A 19294-nucleotide genomic window follows, 5' to 3' on the forward strand; every position below is an offset into this window, starting at 1 on the left:
CACTCATACACTTAAAAACATGCCATTTCTCATAAATCTGTGGGATAAAGCTAACCATTATCTCAGCCCACGCGCACTCGTCTGGGCATTCCTGAGGGAGGAACCTCCTATTCAAAAAACCCCCCAAAAAACAACAATATGACAGCAGGCCCTGCCTTTCAATGGACAAATCACACCCCACCTCACAAATAGGCTCTTGACTGTGAACTGTGTCACTGACCCACGGTGTGCACACACAAGTGCAGAAAAACACGGAGATATTTAAGCCCCCCAGACACAAACAAGACTCTAAAGCCTGTCTTTCACAGTCAGTGGTTGTGAACAGCGTGCGGTGCACTGCTGCCCGCCTGACATCTTCTATTGTGCCTCGTGTATTTATAACTGCGACCTGTGAGGGGAAACACACCGTCTGAACAGTCTTAATACCCGAATTGAACATTTTAAGTCAAAGGCTGTGTCACAGTGAGCTTTAAACAAGCCACTGGGTGTGGTTTGTCTCCAACCAGACATGACACTGACCTCACTGTTCGCCATTATACCTCCAGCTACCACTAATCCCCCGGAGTCAATCCAACGCTCACTCCAGATATTAACCAACATCCAAACTCATTCCTTTGGCAATATTTAGGCTACACAGTACACCACCACCTCCAGTACAAGCCCAAAACAGGCATCCACGGCCGGCAGGTTTCCCAGCAAGTATGATGCGACACGCCACAATGTGGCAGAGACGATAGGCCGAGATGCGGGACGGTGACAGATCTCTTTAAGAAGCCAGCCGAGCAGAAAGAGTGAGGCACAGGTGTTCAGTGGGATACTGTAGCCTCACGTCCTGTAGATTTCACACACACGGCAGCAGCTGCAGACACACCCTGTGTCTTCCAGCAGCAGAAACCAGCTGGTGAACCCGCATGCTCTCTCTCCTTTCGCTCTGCAGCCTGAGCAGCGAACAACACAGCAGAGTATCTGATGATGTTCTGCGTGGCTCTGCCTCCTCAAACAAGATGTTCATGCTGGGAGCGAAACAAATTATTTTCTTCTCATTAAAAACCATTGAGCGCACCTGGTTTAGTGTGTAATGAATTCCTAAACTTTCCTCAAATGTTCTTTTTTGTCTAATACCAAAAATGCAAAAGATCCCCAAATTTTAGAAGCAGGCACCAGACAATACTTCACATTGTTACAGGCTTGAGGATGCCATCAATTCAAACTAATCATTTCATCACATAGTAGCACTGCAGTTCGACTGATATAACAATCAATCAGCATAATGTGTTGATGAATATGTTTTTACCACAGCATAATGTAGAAATGGAGACTCATTTCTTGTGACCAAGTCTTAGTACCCAGTGTTGAAAGGTGCAGCTGGAGTAGAGAAAAGGTTCTCTGGCAGAGCTTTACTCAACGAAGCAAAAGTGCTACTATTGCTAAAGTGGTTTTTTTTCTTGTTTTTTTTTTAAACCATCATAGTACAAAAACAGGAGTGGCACACAGCTGTTTATTTTGGGTGATTGAATGCGTGACTAAACCTTCTTGTCTTTACACTCTGTGCGTGATTAAAATAAGGTTTGATATCTTGCCACACTGTCTCATGTTGTGAATTTAATTTTGAAAAAAGTCCCAAATTTTGAAAAAAAAAGTCACGAAGAATGTTATATCTGTGATAATGAACACAATTTATACAGCAACAATTCATAATTCAGCTTTGTCACACATCATATTTAAATGACATGGCTTTACAATTAGACAAAGGCACGTGTCTCATCCCTGCTTCCCCCACACACTCTGTCTACAGAGAAAAAGAGTAAATATCCAGTCAGCAGAAGTTCTCTGGTTGAACTGTCTCTGGAGGCCAGAGAAAAATGGTCAGACTGCTTCAAGGTGACAGGAAGATAATAATAACTCTAATAGCTACTAGTTACGACCAAGGTATAGACAACAGCATCACTGAGTGCACAACGCGCCGAACACTGTGGGTTACAGGAGCAGAAGACCACACTGGGTGCCATTCCTGTCTGCTAAGAACAGGAGAGCGAGGCTATAATAAACGCAATCTCTCCAAAATTAGACAACAGAAGACTGGAAGATGAGTCTTGATTTCTGCTGCAGCAAGCATCCATCCTGCCTCAAATCAGCAATGATGATGCAACCCATGGCACAGTTTCAAATAGCTCAAATAACACCAGAACGCACTGGTTTCTTGAAAATGACAGTGGGTTTACTGGACTCAAATGGCCCCCAATCCAATACAGGTAAGATGAACCTAATATCCAGTGAGTCTAAATATGTAAAAACAGGAACTATTGCTTATGTACGTGTTTTAATGGACCTTTTCACAGACTTCCTGTTACCCAGCTGGGTATGAAAGTGATAATTTTGTAGTTTTTCCGACTATAAGAGGACAAACTAGAGCAACATGACACAGCATCACCTAGTTTTACTGACACCAACAGTAAATTCACAATTAATCAAATCAAACACACAAATCAATAAGAAACGTGCGCCCCAGCCATCTATGGGGCACATCACATGCGCAACTTAACATGACGTTAAAAATTCATATGTTTTTATATTACTGTGGACTCGCTCCTGCATACAGCACCAGAACGATTCGGTGCAAATTTCACAGCAGTTACAGCAGTTGGGAGCTATCATACAAGCCCATGCACATTTAGGTTAACCAACTGTACGACTCTATAGCTGAGGGGTTGAGAAGGTCAGTAAGACTTCTCTCCATTCTTACAGGGGGCAAACTGAACCAAAGTGAACTGTGTTCAGCACAGTGCTACCCTTAATTTCAACAACAACCCAGCAAAATAAAAGCCTCAACTGTAAAGTGCACCAGAACACACACTTACTTCAAAAAGTCTTCACAGAAGCGTGTCAGCCTGGGCAACAACCATCGGGGAAAACGCGTTTGACATCTATTTCGTCATCACCACGAGACTGTATGTTATGGCCACCTGGTAGATGTTCGATATCTGTACAGGTTACACTGACTGGGCGGGGTTACCGACTAAGAGGACACTGGAAGCGTTGTAGGAGAATGATATAGGCGATACCAAACAGTAACCGAGTGCTCCCATAGGACTCTGCGCATGCTCAAACAAACTACGTCATCACCCCGCGCCTTTGTTGTCAGACGGTAGCGAGGTATCGTCAGAGCTAGCTCGCCTAGTCTCTAATATAGAACGAAAACAGTTTAGGAAATGATTAATTTGACGTTTTGACGCACCAGAATCATCCCGAAGGTGGGATCAGTGGTAAATCAATTCGAAGAATTCGCCAGCGAAGAGGAAGTTTGACAAACAACGAGGTAAACGGAAACTCACTTAGCTAATTGCTGCAATCCACTGCTCTTCTATAACGAAGTGACTGAGAGCTCATCTTCATCACATATGTTACCACCTGCATAACCGTGTCTGGTTTAACTCTACCCGGGCGGATCTATCCGAAGAAGTTCCGGAGTTAAGGAGTAGAATTGTACAGTTTGTTAAACTAAGATTATTTGCTTAGCTTTTCCCAGATGTGGAGTCGGAGTTTTGCTTTTTCAGATGTTTTCAGGAACTATGTGTTTATTTGACAGTGCGAGGAAGTAACCCACACTACGTCGTTTCCTGATTCTGTTTCCTGATTAAGTTAAAACCCCTGTTATGAATACATACATCGGCACAACCTTTGCGCACATATTGCACACAACTGCTTTAAATTTTAATTGAATGAAATTAACTGAGTTAGATTAGAAAATCCCTAAAATTCACTGTTTAATTGGACACTTTTCAGAGATTAGATCATTGGCGTGGTAGTGGCTATGTCGTAGAAAGCATGTTGGTGGTGAAACTGCCAAGCAGAAGGAAGAAAAAGGTTCGTGGATGTAGGGAAGGAGGACAAGGAGGGTTGTTGTGACAGAGGAGGATGCTTGGGATAGTGTCAGATGAAGGAAGATGATCAACTGTGGCGTCCAATAAAGGGCAGCTGAAAGGCAAAGTTTTGAGACTCTTTATTATTTATGTGCAGTTAATGTGGAAGCTGTTTATCTGACGCTTTACTTTTTTGACCTTTCCTGGATTTTTCCTTCAATGAGGGTATAATTAGCTGAATATCTGTATTTGGTTGAGCGTGCAGATGCCCAATAGGTGTCCAGGTCTTCTCTGGTAGGTTCCTTCATGTTCCAGAGATTTCCAGAGGCAAACGCCCAGCTGTTGAGTGTCTGAGCTCCTCAGCTCCATGCAAATTCATACTTGCGATAATCAAAAACTCTGCCTTTTGCTTCTTTTATCCCACAGATTCCACATGTCATCGGCAGCAGAGACAGTCGAAAATGCCTCTATTATTTCAGAGAGCACGGCCCATGATGGAAACCGCTTGTGGATAGGAAACATTGATCCCAAAATCACAGAGTGAGTAAAAAAAAAGTCAGCTTCTGCTTTAACGCAAGCTCATATTTCATCTTCATTGATCCACCAGATATCACTTTAGATAGTGTAAATTATCTACAACACTTTAATCCGTTAGTAATGATTACAGGGATCTGAGCTCATAGTCAAAGAGCCACTGGGATTACAATAGAGCTGTGCCATAGTGAGCATTTTTAGGAGTTAAATGTAACGTTTTCAGCGTCAAATGTGCGAAAGCGCCACTTTAATATGGAGTAACATTTAGTGATGGCTTTTAGTGGGTGATCTGTGGTCACTGTAATAGATGGTATGAAACTGAGGCATTGGTTTGTACCTTCTACCCCATAGAAAGGCAATGTATTGTGTGTCCGTATATGATTGATTAACTGTGTGTGTAGAGTGTGTGTGTGTGTCACAAGCTGAGACTGAGCAGACAGGGCTGGGTGTGTGAAAGAGAGGCAGTGAAGCGCGGAGACCTGCTCGGCTAAGGAGCAGCCATCATTCCTCAATCACCTGCCCTGTTTACTGTTTCTGTGTCAACCTGGAGCTGTGTGTGTGTGTGTGTGTGTGTGTGTGTGTGTGTGTGTGTGTGTGTGTGTGTGTGTGTGTGTGTGATGTTTGGGTGGCAGCTGGTAGAGGCTTTGACACCCAGAAGAGTCTTGACAGAGCATCACATGCAAATCCTTTTTGTTCCTCCTTCTTTGTGTTTGCTGCTGAATGCTAAAGACATCCCTGCATATGCTGTGATGAAGAGGAGGTAGTTTTTTGGGGTGAGGGGTGTGTTTGTACGCCTGTGGGGGCTGCTGGAGAATGTACGGGCAGCAGCTCTGGTGGGCGTCTAGACAGGCGTTTCCTTCCCCTTTCCCTGCTCTGCTCTGCTTCTTCTTAAATGGCCCTCTACTTCTCAGTATGGAGGGAAAACAAGAGAAATGCTCAAGGCCCCCGTTGCTGATTGGGAAGATTAATTAGCTCCGGGATAGCACGCAGTACCCCCTGTGTTTGTCTGGGTGAGCCAAACTCCCTGCAGATGCAAGGTGCTGATGCCACAAGGAAAAATGATTGAACTGAAACAAACTGTTCTCAGCATTTAAAATCAATACAACTTTAAACTGCCCCCAATCTTAATTTATATCATTTTATTACAAAAGATGACATGAGTAATTTATTCTGTGAGGGTGAAATTTTATTTCTTTGAGCTTGGATCATTTGAAAATACAAAAGTGTGCAAAAGTCTTAAGCCCCACTTGATTTCTTTATATTTTGCTTCCAGTGATACACACTTTGTCTTTTTTTAAGCAGTAGTTCTCCAGGCTTTCTGAAGGTCTTTGAATGATTTTTTTTTTTTTTTTTAGATTGCACCCATCTTCAGTCCAGTCCTTGTACCTGGTCGTCCCAAAGGAATGTTTTTTGTTTGTTATGACACTTAACACTCACCTATGAAAAGTTTTAAAAAGGCACCTAACAAACTAGATGAACCAATGTTGTGTCTACACATAACACACAACTTAGAAATGAACCAATTTTAATGTGTATCTTTAGGTATATTGTGACTAGCAGCCTGTCACAAAAGTATATAGTTTGTTCCAATTTCTGTAGTTGAATCTACACTGCCAAATATAATTGGGTTTGACTTGGAGGAAACAGTATTTTGCAGTAGCAAGGTGATTTCCAAAGAACTATCAGCTGAAAACTTGGCATTTTGATTTTGATCCACAACGCAATACCATCTGGAAAACATTTGAATAGCAGCGGCTTCCCAAAAACACTACCAATGCAGTGAAAGCATACCTGGATAGACAAAGACACAGTTGAACACTGGACTGGCCTCCCCAGAGCGCAGACCTCAACAGTACTGAAGCAGTGTGGGATCATATTTGACAGAGAACAGAACAAAAGGCAGAAACATCCAAAGAGGAGCTTTGACTATCCTTCAGGAAGCCTGGAGAACTATTCCTAAAGACTTCTTGTAAAATTGTTGCATTTTTCAGTGCTGGCGTTTAGGTGAGATTTAGTTCTGTTTCATGTTTTCAGTGCTGTTTTAGGTGGTTCAGGGTAAAACGTTACACTTAATTTGAATACAGTGAAAAGCAGCACTGTGATTTTGTGTGAAGTCCTGTGCACCGTTCTGTTTGATTATAAGCTTCCCTGTTGAGAGAATTATGAAATTTTCCTATGAGTTCATCTCTTACAATGAAGAGAGAAGAATTTATTCCACGCGTGATAATTAAATTGACCTTTTCTGCTTTTCATCCTGTTCAGATATCCATTGGGTTATGGGGAAACTATGATGTTGTTTCCCTTTTAAATTTTCAGTAAAAATCCCACAGTTCCTGTCACAGTGCTAGTTGTCAGTTGCACGCTCTTTTACTCTTTACAACTGCAGATAGCTGCATTGTCAAACAGTCAAACCCTAGCTCCTCCTCTCCAAATTCTTCCCTTCTGACCTGCACTTTTCTGGACCGAACCTTTTGTCTTATCTTTTTCTGGACTTGACTCACATCCCCCCCTGTCCCTTCCTTCCTCTCCTCTTGTTTCCTAACTCTTGTATCTGTCATACCTGGCTTCTCACCTCCTCTCTTCTTTTGCCTTGTGCTCCTCTTCCTACACCTTTCACCTTGCCATCAATATCCCCTCTCTGAACTTTAGTCTCCGTTTGCTCACCTTTCCCTCCCTTTCCTCCCCCTTCTCTTCCCCTCTTCCTCTGGTGGGTTTTACAGCCCCCAGGAGGAGCTCTCCATTGTGGTTTAGCATCCAATAAGGTTCTTAGTGTGTAACCTCTGTTAAAAATACACATATGCTCAAACGTCTAACTATATAGCTTTTTCAAAGGACGGCATAGTTCACTAGTGCACAGTTTTTGTTTACTGAAGTGTAAACAACAACTTAAGTGTAATCTAGGGCTAGATGAGCCACTGTCACATGGGGAGGCTTGCAGGGTGTTGTCTGGGAAAAGCAGAAACTGTCGTCGGTCTAAAGCCCCCCAGGGAGTCGTAGAAGACATTAGTACAACCTGTAGCTTAGAACCTCGCTTCACTCTGAGAATGCCACATCAAGTCCCTTGCACATACACTGCACACTTGCACATTGACATTTTTCTGGTCTCTCACACACACACAAACCACTTGAGGATTAAAAATAACAGGCTCCTAAACAATAAAAGGCTGAAGCATTAATTTCTCTTTAACAGTTATACAAAACACCTGGGGTCACTCTGAGGCCTGGACAGTCACACAAGGCAATGGCACCAAATCAAGAACACAGGAGGGCGTCTGTTGGACTCTTTTCTTCGAGCGTTTCAGTTTTTTCCCCTGTGACAGAAGACAAGAACATGTAAACAAAAATAAAATCAACGAATTGCTGAAAATGTTTGGCTTCAACTGTTTGTGCATGTGCACGCTCCTTGGGTTGACACAAAATATTAAAGTATACAAATGTGTAACTGTAACCTTTTCTTTTTTTTTCGTAAACTGCTGATTGAGTTGGTTTGCAAACAGTTACGGGTGTTGTCGTCTTTCATACAGTGAGGACTGCTAAAAGCCGTTTCTTTGCCTTCACTCAGGAACATGAGGAGTTAATTCTGTGGTGGTTTCAGTGACTAATCAGCAGGGCGATGTGTTGTTTCTTGTTGAGGAGTTTTCACAGTGATTCAAACTTGTTCTTGGACCTCAAACAGTTACATGAGTCCATTGACACTCTTAAAAGAAGTCTGCAACAATTTTGCTAATTGATTTCACCATTTCAGTCATTTTTTGAGCCTGACTCACACAGTTGACCCCAGCATCTCGAATGTGTCAGTATATTGGAACTTGGGATGGACACTTTTTCCTATTTTCTTCTTAACGAAATGGAAAAGCACGTGCTGCTCAGTTTGTGTTGAAAACAATCAATCAGCCCCGGGGTATTTACAGTAGTGTAGCAGCGAATCTAGTCTCCAAGTGACCCTGAACTCATTGCTCTTTTCTGTACTGTCAAAAGAAATGTTTTTTTCCCATGGCTGCAAATTGCTGGTTAAACGCGCGCGCACACACACACCTACAATCTCACAAACACTGCATAGCTCTTCAGTGACCACATGTATGCTCATTTGTAGTCCTAAGCAGCGCCGCACAGTCAGTGGAGGTTGTTTGTGCAGATCTCTGTGCTCAGGGGGGATTTTAAGCTTCCTCTGTTTTATTCCCTCATTGTCCTGCTACTGTATCCTCAGCATTGTCTCAGTCAGAGATTTACTGTCACCGGCCTGCCACACCAGCTGGCCTGCTGCTAAAAAGGTGTCAGGGAGAGAAAGCTGTCATTCTCATTAGCCCCACTTGACAGATTTACGGGGGCCAAATACAGCATGGACTGAGACCCTTTTGCAAAATATCAAAGTCATTTTGCCTTCTTATTTCCCATTTTCTGTCTTTACGGAGCAGTCTTTTCTTACACTTTTTTTTTGCTCTCTCTCTCTTTCGCTCTCTCGCTCTCTCTCGACAGGTATCACCTGGTGAAGTTGTTAGAGAAGTTTGGCAAAGTGAAACAGTTTGACTTCCTGTTTCACAAGTCTGGGCCTTTGGAGGGACAGCCACGAGGCTACTGCTTTGTCAACTTTAGCACCAGGGAGGTACGTGCAGCATGTTTATCTGCATATAAATGTCAGTTGTGTTAAAGTTTGTTTGTTTTTTTTAAACCCACAGAATGTGGCTTTGTACACTAGTACGTAAACTCAGATGCATGAAATACCAGATTTATCATTTCTAAAAGTAAATCCTCGTTTTACTCCTGTAAAACGAGTCATTTCATCAATATAGGAAAAATATTTGAACTTAAAGATCTGATGAGAAACAATTTTCATCCACTATGAGTTGGATGTTTTATGAAAATGACCCAAACTGAGTGTAAAAACGTTCATGAGTCAACCTGAAGCAGTGTGCGTGTGTGTCCTGTTGAAGTGGGCTTTATAGGGAGCAGGTTTAAGCTTCACAGGTTGTTTTGGAGCGTGCTGTGGGATTGAGATAAGCATCTAGTTTCACAGCTAGTGTCTATCAGTGGGATATGAAGCCCTCCCAAAAGGATTATACAGAGGAAGTGTGTGTTTATCTTTCACACTCACACACACTTACATGTAGACACGCTTGGATAAAGAACTGCATTAATATAATTTAGCAACAAAGCCACTTGCACATTTGATTAGATAAAACTGTATTTATTCACACTGCCTCTCATACACACAGCCACACACTCAGACACCTCAGTTATGGCCTTCTGCTGTTATGAGGACTAATGATTTAATCACTCGGATGCAATCATCAAAGCTGATTTTTAATCACGACTTAAAAGCCGCCCCTCTGTCTTTCTCTCTTTTCCTCTTCCTTGTTTTCTCTGTGTTTGTGTTTCTGTGGCTGCATGCAGGAGGCTGAGAGGGCTATCCAGTGTTTAAATGGGAAGCTAGCTTTGTCCAAGAAGTTGGTTGTGCGCTGGGCGCACGCACAGGTGAGGGTAAGTATCACGCTCACTCCCAGCATACAATACTGCTCTGAATGTGGCTGACATTTTGGGTTTAATCTGCAGGTATAGAGACTAAATATAAATATTAGATCTGTGCATTAGAAAAATGTTAGGCTCTCTAATGACCGAAGGGTTGGGAGAAATCACCAAAATATGTGATGGCAGAGGTCAATCTGGCTTAGGGTGAAAGATAAAAATGATCCGCCAGTAGTGGTTTTAATTTTAGTGTTTTTGCTGTCAGAGCCAGTTTACAGAGAGCACAGGGATCCCAGCACAACCAGCATGCCTGTCTGTTAACAATAGAAAGCCTACTGGCGAAGGGTGAAAGGATATCCTGTATAGAGACGAATCACGCCCTACACACACACAAACACATGGTAGAAGGGGGTCAAGGTCAACGCTGCCGCCTTTAAGAGAACACGCTGTGAGATAAATCTGCTCAAAGATTTACCTAATAACAGTTCAATCAACCGTTTCAAGCAAAAGTAGTGGCTGTTTATATTCATGCTTCTACAAGTGTTCATTTAAAAAAAACAAAAAAAACAATTTTTGTGCCACTAATAAAAATGATCTTGAACCACTTAAGTAACAATCTCCCAACATCTTTGCCACTCGCCTTAGCTCACATGCACTTTTTTAGGTGCGGTACTATGAAATCAAACATTTCCTTGCATAACTATTGTCCAGTTATGCAAGTCAGTTATGCAGCTTGCATAACTGCTGCATGTAAAAACACTTCCATGCAAGAAGCATCTCTAGCGTAGGTTATACTAACAGGAGAGCACGGTTAATCTTGTGAATAATTTAGTGTACTGTAGTGAGTGAATATAATCAGCTGAATGGGGTCTGGTTCTGACCCCTTTTTTTTCTTCTTTTTTTTAATAATTAGCAGTACGTGTAGGCTAATATAAATAATTCTCAAACTTAATAATTGTTTTATTCTTTTAAAGCTTAAAATGACATATTAACAGTATTTTTCAGGGTCAAGTTGGGGTCATCTTAGATTCAACAGACCCCAGACTGTAGCGTCAGGTTTGTTAATGTGAGGATTTATATGAATAAACAGGTTTTTGACTCTTTGCCTGCATGGCAGGCATACAGTAAATGCTGGTTCCTCTCAGTAAATACCATTTTCTGTCTATCAGCTCAGGCAGTTAAAACACAGTCTTGGAGAATATTTATCTTGCTGTCCTCTCTGCCGCATACGTGACTAACAGAGTCAGAGAAAGTGCAAGTTTTTTTAGGAATTAGTTTTTTAATTATAATTAAATTGTCAGTGGGTTATAGACTGGGGTTGACCTCGGCTTCCAGCGAATGTTGTTGGTATTCTTAAGCTTTGTTCTGTTAAAGTAAGCTAGATATGCGCAACCCCATTTTTCCACTCTGCTGCAGTGTGTTGATGGACGGTCGTGATCATGTGACCCAGCAAACTGTCCTGCTAGACTTGATTGCTATAATTAAAGTTTCACAACAGGGAGTATCTCCGCCTAGCCTGCAGACATGGATTTGCCTCCCTCCTGGCAGAAATGAATTCACACATCACCATTATCATGACCTTTGTGAAAATAAATTAATATTTCAACCACAGTCATCTTCACATTGTTCATCAATCTTTCTCCCTCATGTTGTAGACTCCCCCACATTTTCTTATTGTGAGTTTTAGGCGAGGAAAAGATTAGAGGTTTAAGCATGACCCATGTCGTATGTTCCAAAAAAGATGGCACCGCAACGCTCAACTTCACCCATCACCTCAGGAGCTTTTTCCTAAGAGGTATCTGATCATTAAACCTCCTTCTAAAGCATGCAATATGTGCGCTTTTCCCCTTTCTTAACCTTTGTTTGATGCATAATTTCAAGGGTTATGTTTCTTATTAGCTACAGAGATTACAAAATGGGGTCAATTGCAGATCACTGCCAATTCCAGTGAAGCCGGTATACTGATATTTCAAGTGGACTAGTCTGTGAAGTGCGAGTCACTAATTTTTGCAGTCCCGTCTTTGTGAGCAATCTTCCACTGATGGAGCCGGCTCAGGTCAAATTAAAAATGAATTACATTTTTGCCAGCCTGTCTTCATTGAGTCCAACCCAGGAGTGATGTGCTGGGATATGTGAGTCACAGACAGGTGGTGTTGAAGTTATCCAATCATCCAGGCTTACATCTTGACTTTATTTAAAGCTTTGAAATGGAGGGAATTACTCTGATGATCATTTATTTAAGGATGTCCACAATCCTCAGATTTCCAAACCTGCAAATGCAACTGTTAAAGATGGCGTATTTTATACCCATACTTATATAAGTAAGCTTATCTATGATGCATGCCACCTTTGGAGATGAAATGATTTGTGTGGCTAAAAGGGTGCAGTGCTAATTTATCAGCTTATCCTAGTGAGCTTAGTTAGCAAGTGCAACACACAAACACACTTATCAGCTTTATGCTTGTGTCAGGGCGCCTGCCGTGACCCTACCTGTAACTGAGTTACCCAGTTGGATGAGTAAAAAAAAATACCCTCACTCGGAGTTGATCTGAGGGTAAACTATTATTTTTTTTAATACCAGGTATGCAAGTTTTCTTTTTAATGCTGCAAAGTGGAGCATTTTAGCATGGGAGTCTTTGGGGTCTCATTCCTTTTTCGAGCCAACCTCAAGTGGTCACGAGAGGAACTACGGTTTTGTACACTTCTTCTTGGCTTTATTTGTTTGTACTCCGTGTTGTGTAATAGGCTTTTACTTTTAAAACAACTTGATATTTTAAAAGTAATCTATTACATTAAAGCATCATGTATGCATTAGTTACTCGTTTGAGTTTGTTTGCTTTACCAGAAACAATAAACGGTTTTCATTTAGTTTGTGCGTGTTGATTATTCATCCTGAGCGTGTGAAGTCTTCTTAGTATATTGAGTTTACTTCATGATATTTCCAGCACCTCCTCAACTATTTTACCACCCGGTTGGGTGAACTTGTTACTTGTTAGAAAGTAAAAGTTATTGGTGTCATATTGTAAGGTGATACATCCAACACTGAATGAATTTACAAAACAAAAGTTTAACTACATTTGCTATGCATTTCTCACTTGTCAGCCAATTATAGTGCAGTTATTTAGATATTTAGTTTTATTAACCTAATTTAAAATGCTATCTCCTGAAAAACAAATTTAACAACCCAAATTTAGCTTTATTTGCAGGTTTTGGAGTGTTTTCAGATTCAGTGTGCTCTTATTGGCTGCATTCAGATCTCTATGCATTCCAGCCACATGCCTTTAGGAATAGGTGGAAGGGAAGGGTCCTGGCTGGTTGCATGGTCATTGTTTTTACTCTTATTCTTGGCTATACATGTTGTTTATTTCATGGGACTGTATGTAGGAATGTGTGTGCGTGTGCTCTGCTGCATTTATGTAACTTCATGTAATGTCATGTGAGTCTGTCTCGCTTCCACCGGCTGAACTTCGCCAGATGGTTTCCAAACGTACTGCACACGGAAACTGCTGCGCCAAGTGCTGGAGCTTATCATTACCCATCATGTGACTGTTACTTTGTTTAGTTTTTCTTTTTTCTTTCTTTTTTTTCTCCACAGGTTTCAGTTTTGGCTGTTGGAGATGTTTGGAAGGTGGTTTTGAAAGGAATGAGTGCACGCGTTGGTTGTTGCTCATCAGCTGGTCCCACTTTTATCCTCGATCATCCCTTAGGGTGTGATTACAAGCCGGACGTGCTTGCTTGCTGCTTGGTTACTGTCTGTTTGACCGGAAACAAACAAGATCAATACTGTAGTTTAGTAATGTTCATATTTGTGGGAGAAAACTGGAGCTGACTTCAGAGACCTGCTGTTAGTATTTATTAGAAGGTCTGTTGTTTTCTAAATGTCTGCCTTATTTTATTTGGCCCTGTTCAAACTTAGACCTAAAATGTATCTCAGGGGTAAAATGCTGTTAAACTGATATTAATGATTAGGAATTGGAATTTTTAGAAAGTTAAAGTTTGATTGATGTGTACTGTGAGCTGTAATCTATATCACAGTCCACATTATATCTTTAGGACATATTCAGTCTCTTCCACTGATTGTCTGCTTCCCTGTATCTTGTGTATCTTCTGCCATTACTTACTCGTTATTTTACTCCTTCTGTTTATCTCTTTTCATCTGTCTGTCCATACACGTTTCCATCATTGTTTGTGTGGGTCTTTGTTTGTTTGTTTTTGCCCACGTATGTTGTTTACAGAGGTTTGAAGGTTTTCGTAATGACAAGACGATGCCTCCCAGCCTGGAACCGTCATGCAGCGGTTCAACAGAGGATGGATCCATAACAACCAACCACCTCAGGTTGGCATCAACAGCAGACACACACGCACACATATAAACTTTCTGCTGTTGTATCAGGTTTTGTTTTTTCTCTGAGTGTGTTCACATATGAGCTGAAGGCCTGAACTTTTGTATTTGAATGGATTTGAATTGGTTTCTAATCTGTTGGCACCCAGTGCAAAGATGAGCCAGTGGGCATCGAATTGCCTTCTTCGTTCTCTACCTGTCAGTCTTGCTTAAACCTAAGAAAGAATTTCTAGCAGTGAGAATGCTGCTGAAGTTTACCGTCTCCTACTACAAGAGAGAGCTCCAACTACTAAAACCTGAGCCTCATAACAGTTGCCATCCTCAGAGAAACTTTATTGCATTGAGAAGGTGATAAAATGGCAATAAGACAGTCTGCTACCAGTCAGCCTGTGATTGAACTGGATTAAGTTGGCATGTACACATGCAGTCTATATCTGATTAACTGTGATAAATCGGTGAAGATCGCTAATCTGGTGCTATCTCCTTCAATGTAAATGCACTTCAACTGCTTACATTCAGAGTCTAGCAAGAACCTCATAGATCCGAAACAGAAATTCAGATATTTCTGTTTATCTATTAACTTTTACATAGGATTGTAACCAGTTGGCAACCAGTTGAGTCATGTCCCCAACTGCAAAGAGACCAATTGCAGACGAGTTGCAACTGACACCAGTGTGATGGCAACGTTATAAATTAAACAGCAGTTATTTGCAAGCCTTCTCCGATCTGTCTGAGAGTGACTGCACTCAGTCCGAGTCAGACTGCGATTGTTTGGAGGCAGGTTGCCTTCCACTCGGTGACCTATGCATTGATTGAAAGTGGGCACTCATAGGTTAGGGTGTTGAATGCTTAAGCTCTGGGTGACCAGTTGGTTGTTATAACTACTTGCAGGGGGTCACTGAATGGGGGAAAAAATTTAAAAAAAAGTAAATGCAATCAGTAGAAAACACTTGTTTATTTTTTTCCATTCATTCTTTTCCACTCATCCAACTTTGGGGGGAGGGCTGGAGAAACCCATGAAGCATTTCACCCACTCTGTGAGTGTGACCTTTTGTTACATCCACGATCACGTCTATCTTCTGACATACTGTAATTAAACCTTAATTAACCAAGCCAGCACAAATACATGAAAAACAGAAGTTTCAGACATATTTTGGACCGCATACGGGCCTAATGTTATCTCAAGAGCTGTTCTCTTTCTTTTAGTGTAGTCCAAGTACCTTCTGAAAACATTCACATTTAATGAAACATCCATTTTAAAAACAGTCTGAGATGTCTTAAGAAGAAAAAAAGAGCTATTTCAACAATGTTCCTCAGTTTTTCCTTGCATTACAATTTTACAGATCAAAGTGGATCTTATAAAAAAAAACACGCAAAACGCACACGCTTGAAACTAAACAATAGTATTTTACTCATTTATGATTGAAATAATCATTTATGATTTAGAAAAAGTTTAGCTATCCTCACAGCTCCACCTCTCCAGCAAGAGCAGTGCAATTTGTTAAAGAAAATGAGTTATTATTAGCTCCTCAGCCATTCTGATACTTTGTAAAGCTGTCCAGCAGGACTGGATTTGACCCTTTGCCAGGATGCATGTCTGACACCTCTGCTATAAAACATTCTTCACGGTACTCAACTGTGGTGCTGAAATTATTGAAAGACCACATTGGCTCCAAAGACATCAATGGAAGTGTTGAAATTCTGTCCGACTCCAAAGTATGCCATTATAGCAGCCACATTTGCAGCCCTTATTCCCATATACACACTTGCAGGTCAACCAATTAAATAAATAAAGTGCTGTTAAGTCACTCTGTGGCGTTTTCGCCTCCTACTGAGGTAATCCAGCCTAGAGTCACAGCAAAACGTGAAATACACAGCATGAATTTTATGCAGGCTACTCAGTGAGTATACATCCCACTGGCAACCAAAAAAAGGCAACTCTTGGACTTTAACCTGAACTATGATATTTTCCTTTACTATTTTGGGGCCTTTTTACCCTTTATTTTGATGGGATGTTAAAGAGAAGACACTCAGCAATTGGCCTCACGGTGGATTCACCTTACCATTGTGAGGTAAAGCAGTGCGCTGATCAATGATCTTTTCCTTAACATAAACAACAGTTTTAGGGGGATTAATAATGCATTTGCAGCCTATTTAAAATAAGACAAATGGAGTGTAAAAACGGTCAAATGCCAAATTAGGTTCCCCGGAGTGAGCAGACTCACTGAGCAGAGTGTTTTTTACCCTTTAAATGTGGAAGCTGTTAATTTTGTGTAAATATGTCGTGGTTGAAAAAAAAGAAGTAATTTCGTGTTGTTGTGCAGGAACCTCTCATCTATCTGCTGCAAACCTCAAAGTCACTCTATCCACACAGCACAAGAGAGGAAATATACACTATAGCTCTCTTTTTTTCCCTGATGGCCCCTCTATTGTTTTCCTCTCCAGTTTTTTTTTTTTTTTTTTTGCTACTTCTCGCGCATACTCATTCCCTCATTTCCCCACCGCCTCCCCACAAGCACTGCAATTTTTTCCCCACAATCTTATCTCCTCTGCTTCTCCAAATTCTGTTTCACCATTTAAATAAAAGTAGTCCTCTGTTTCACTGTTCATTCTTCTGTATTTTATTTTAAACCTGTCCACCCCCCTCTGACTAAGACTGCTATTACCTCCTCTTTCTGTCCCCCAGAGTCTGTACATCAGTCCTATTTGTCCCTCACACTCAGTATCAACACTAGTATTTCCCCCCCAGCCTCGCTGCTAACACCTCCTCTCATTTTTTCCTTCTTCCTCCAGCACGAGTGCTAAGATCCGCGCCATCGAAGCCAAGCTCCAGATGATGGAGGAGAATCCAGACGATAGCTACTCAGGCCCGTCTGCCTACGTTTACAACAAGCCGCCAGAGAGGAAACGCTGGGAGCCCTACTCTAAATCACACCACAGCAACCAGAGCAGGCCCCGCAAGTTCAGGAGATGACCCATCCTCCCACTTATTCTATCCCCAGCCACCCACCCCTTCCTCTCTAAACCCAAAGCCAGCGTCTACACCTCAGCCCCCACCTCCACACAAACAGTTTCCACATTCAGTACTTTCGACTGTCCGATGTGGGGAAAATAAAAGCTCTCGAAGGTGAACCCTGACTGTTAAGGAGTAACCACAGCCATCATGGACGGCACCCAAAATGGGTTTTGGGTTGTTTTTTTTTAAATTATTTCAGGTCTCAGAATCATCAGTCATTATTTAGCCGGACATGTGACCCAAACCTGGCTGACGTGCAGGTCGGGCCTCTCGTCGGCCTGCCTCATCACGATTTGCAGCGATTGAACACAGTTGAAAGTGTTAAGCGGTGTAAACGCTGCTTCTCGTTTTGTTTTGAACACATCTTCTAACTTCCAGATCACATTATTTAATTAAGGAATATGTTTCTTTTGGAGGGCGGGTTGGGCTTCGGTTTGTCCTAATTGGTTACTATTAATGGAGTGTAAAAATAATAAGCCACAAGCCGCTTAGCGACTCTCACTGCGAGTTTTAGTGTGTGTGTGTGTGTGTGTGTGTGTGTGTGGGCGCGCTTGATTTCTCCCCCCTTTGTTCTTTTTTTTTGTTTTGTTTTTTTTCTTGGATCTAATTTTATACGACTGTTTTTAATGACTTTTGCGTAGCATTTAGATCCATCCCTGGTCGCATTCTTGTTATTTAAAATTCTCCATTAAAGGTAAATAATCACTTCGCTCCTGTGTTTTTCATGTTGATGGTGTTCTTTGTTGCCATTAAAATATTTTGTTTCCATTGCCCAAAAGCTCCCTCTCCTCACCACATGTAACCCTTTCGTTTTGGGGGTTTTTGTTTGTGGAAAATCAGCCATCATGGATCAAATCATTTATTTATTACCAGAAAGAGCATCTATGTAACAACATTATCCACAATAATCATATAGTCTTAGCTATTGTAGCCTTTTGAGGCTCACTTTTCCCACTCTGGTATGATGAATATTAAGTAGTTTACTATTTTTGTGCAGTTCCTGTAAATACTTCCAATACTTTGTAGGCCTTTTTGTAAGACTGATTAATGTGGACACATTTTCCTTATTATAAACTGCATTTTTTTTTTCATTTGCTGTCATATTGGGCATTTTTTTCTTTATTGGAGTTTGAGGCTCTTATGATTTTTTTTAAAAAAAGAAAAAGAAAAAAAAGAGACGAAATCCCGATGAGACTGTAAACTGGATTTAATTGGCAGATGATTGAATTTGCTGGCCAAATGGCCTTTTCTGTTTTTGTGAGGTTACCAAGTAGGAACTGTTGGTCTACAGCTCGCAGCGGGCTAATTGTTGGAGAAGACGGAAGAGCACAATTTCGTGCAGACCGATGGACCAAATCCTACCTCTTGACATCACTCAGCTCTTCGTGGGATTTGTTTGTTGCTGTAAAATCATTCATGCGGCTGCAGAACATTTGTGAAATCCATTACAGCATTTTTTTTTAATTCTATTTTTGTTTTATTTTATTTATTTATTTTATTTTCCTTGCCTGTAATTATCTGTTTTCAATAAAGGGCCCACTGGATAAATATATCCTTTTTAGTTCATGGATACACATTCGGGTGTATTTTTTTCTTCTTTTTTTAAACGCTTGGATCATTTTTGATGGAATAATTCCTGAAGTGTAGATTTACAGATAATCATGGATCCGCTGTGGAAAGCGGGATGATTGACATATCGATCTAAACTATTGTAGGCTCAAACATATCCTGTAATTATAAAGCTCAGCCTTTTGTTTAATGGCTCCCTGAGTTTCTGTCAGCGTTTAGATTCAGTTACATCAGCTCCTATAGTTTATGTATTTATGTATATGTCTTTATACTTTTGCATAATTGTATTAAGGATTTACATTAAAAACAAACAAACACATTAATCTGTGGATTTAAACGTAGCGCCAGCTGTGTTTGAAAGATCTGTAAATCGTGAATATTTGCCCTACTAATATACATCTTTTAACTTATTACTTAAACATCGAATTTATTCTTATTTTTTAATGAATTTTAACTTCAACCAGTTTTATTTTATAAATACATGATGCCTTGAATCGCAATATTTATGTT

The 19294-nt window shown here is 40.9% G+C and overlaps 2 protein-coding genes across 6 annotated transcripts in view; one reads left to right on the top strand and one right to left on the bottom strand.

The window, feature by feature from the left end:
- Positions 1 to 3000, bottom strand: part of mrrf (mitochondrial ribosome recycling factor) — a 28425-nt gene extending 25425 nt beyond the window's left edge. Inside the window, exon 1 of one of the 2 annotated variants that reach the window (XM_085413767.1) lies at positions 2859 to 3000. The gene's annotated coding sequence lies outside the window, so the exon portion shown is untranslated. The remainder of the gene's footprint in view (positions 1 to 2858) is intronic. The other variant, XM_085413768.1, reaches the window with a different exon arrangement.
- Positions 3001 to 3111: 111 nt separating this feature from the next.
- On the top strand, positions 3112 to 18789 carry rbm18 (RNA binding motif protein 18). Of its 4 annotated transcripts, XM_085413773.1 has the most exons (7): positions 3112 to 3316; positions 4287 to 4400; positions 8871 to 8997; positions 9786 to 9872; positions 13453 to 13565; positions 14093 to 14193; positions 16993 to 17130. In XM_085413773.1, the coding sequence occupies exons 2-6, from the start codon at positions 4294 to 4296 to the stop codon at positions 14175 to 14177; spliced, it is 519 nt and encodes a 172-aa protein (XP_085269899.1). In that variant the 5' UTR covers positions 3112 to 3316; positions 4287 to 4293; the 3' UTR covers positions 14178 to 14193; positions 16993 to 17130. The 4 variants fall into 4 exon arrangements, with proteins under 4 accessions (XP_085269899.1, XP_085269898.1, XP_085269896.1 ...); XM_085413770.1 differs by lacking the exon at positions 13453 to 13565 and having other exon boundaries at positions 3115 to 3316; positions 16993 to 18789; XM_085413771.1 differs by lacking the exon at positions 13453 to 13565 and having other exon boundaries at positions 3116 to 3316; positions 9786 to 9866; positions 16993 to 18789.
- The last annotated feature ends 505 nt before the right edge of the window (positions 18790 to 19294 follow it).

The sequence above is a fragment of the Rhamphochromis longiceps genome, linkage group LG7 (genome assembly GCF_057381845.1).
Source record: "Rhamphochromis longiceps isolate RC_006_pf linkage group LG7, R_longiceps_female_GT1.1, whole genome shotgun sequence".
Taxonomy (NCBI): Eukaryota; Metazoa; Chordata; class Actinopteri; order Cichliformes; family Cichlidae; genus Rhamphochromis; species Rhamphochromis longiceps.

What these genes read in the sequence shown, in the direction of transcription:
- rbm18 (XM_085413770.1), top strand. Translation starts at nt 4,294, where the DNA reads ATGTCATCGGCAGCAGAGACAGTCGAAAATGCCTCTATTATTTCAGAG. An exon ending in GGGCGCACGCACAGGTGAGG is followed by an intron (nt 9,873 to 14,092) that starts GTAAGTATCACG and finishes TGTTGTTTACAG; the next exon opens with AGGTTTGAAGGTTTTCGTAA. An exon ending in ATAACAACCAACCACCTCAG is followed by an intron (nt 14,194 to 16,992) that starts GTTGGCATCAAC and finishes TTCTTCCTCCAG; the next exon opens with CACGAGTGCTAAGATCCGCG.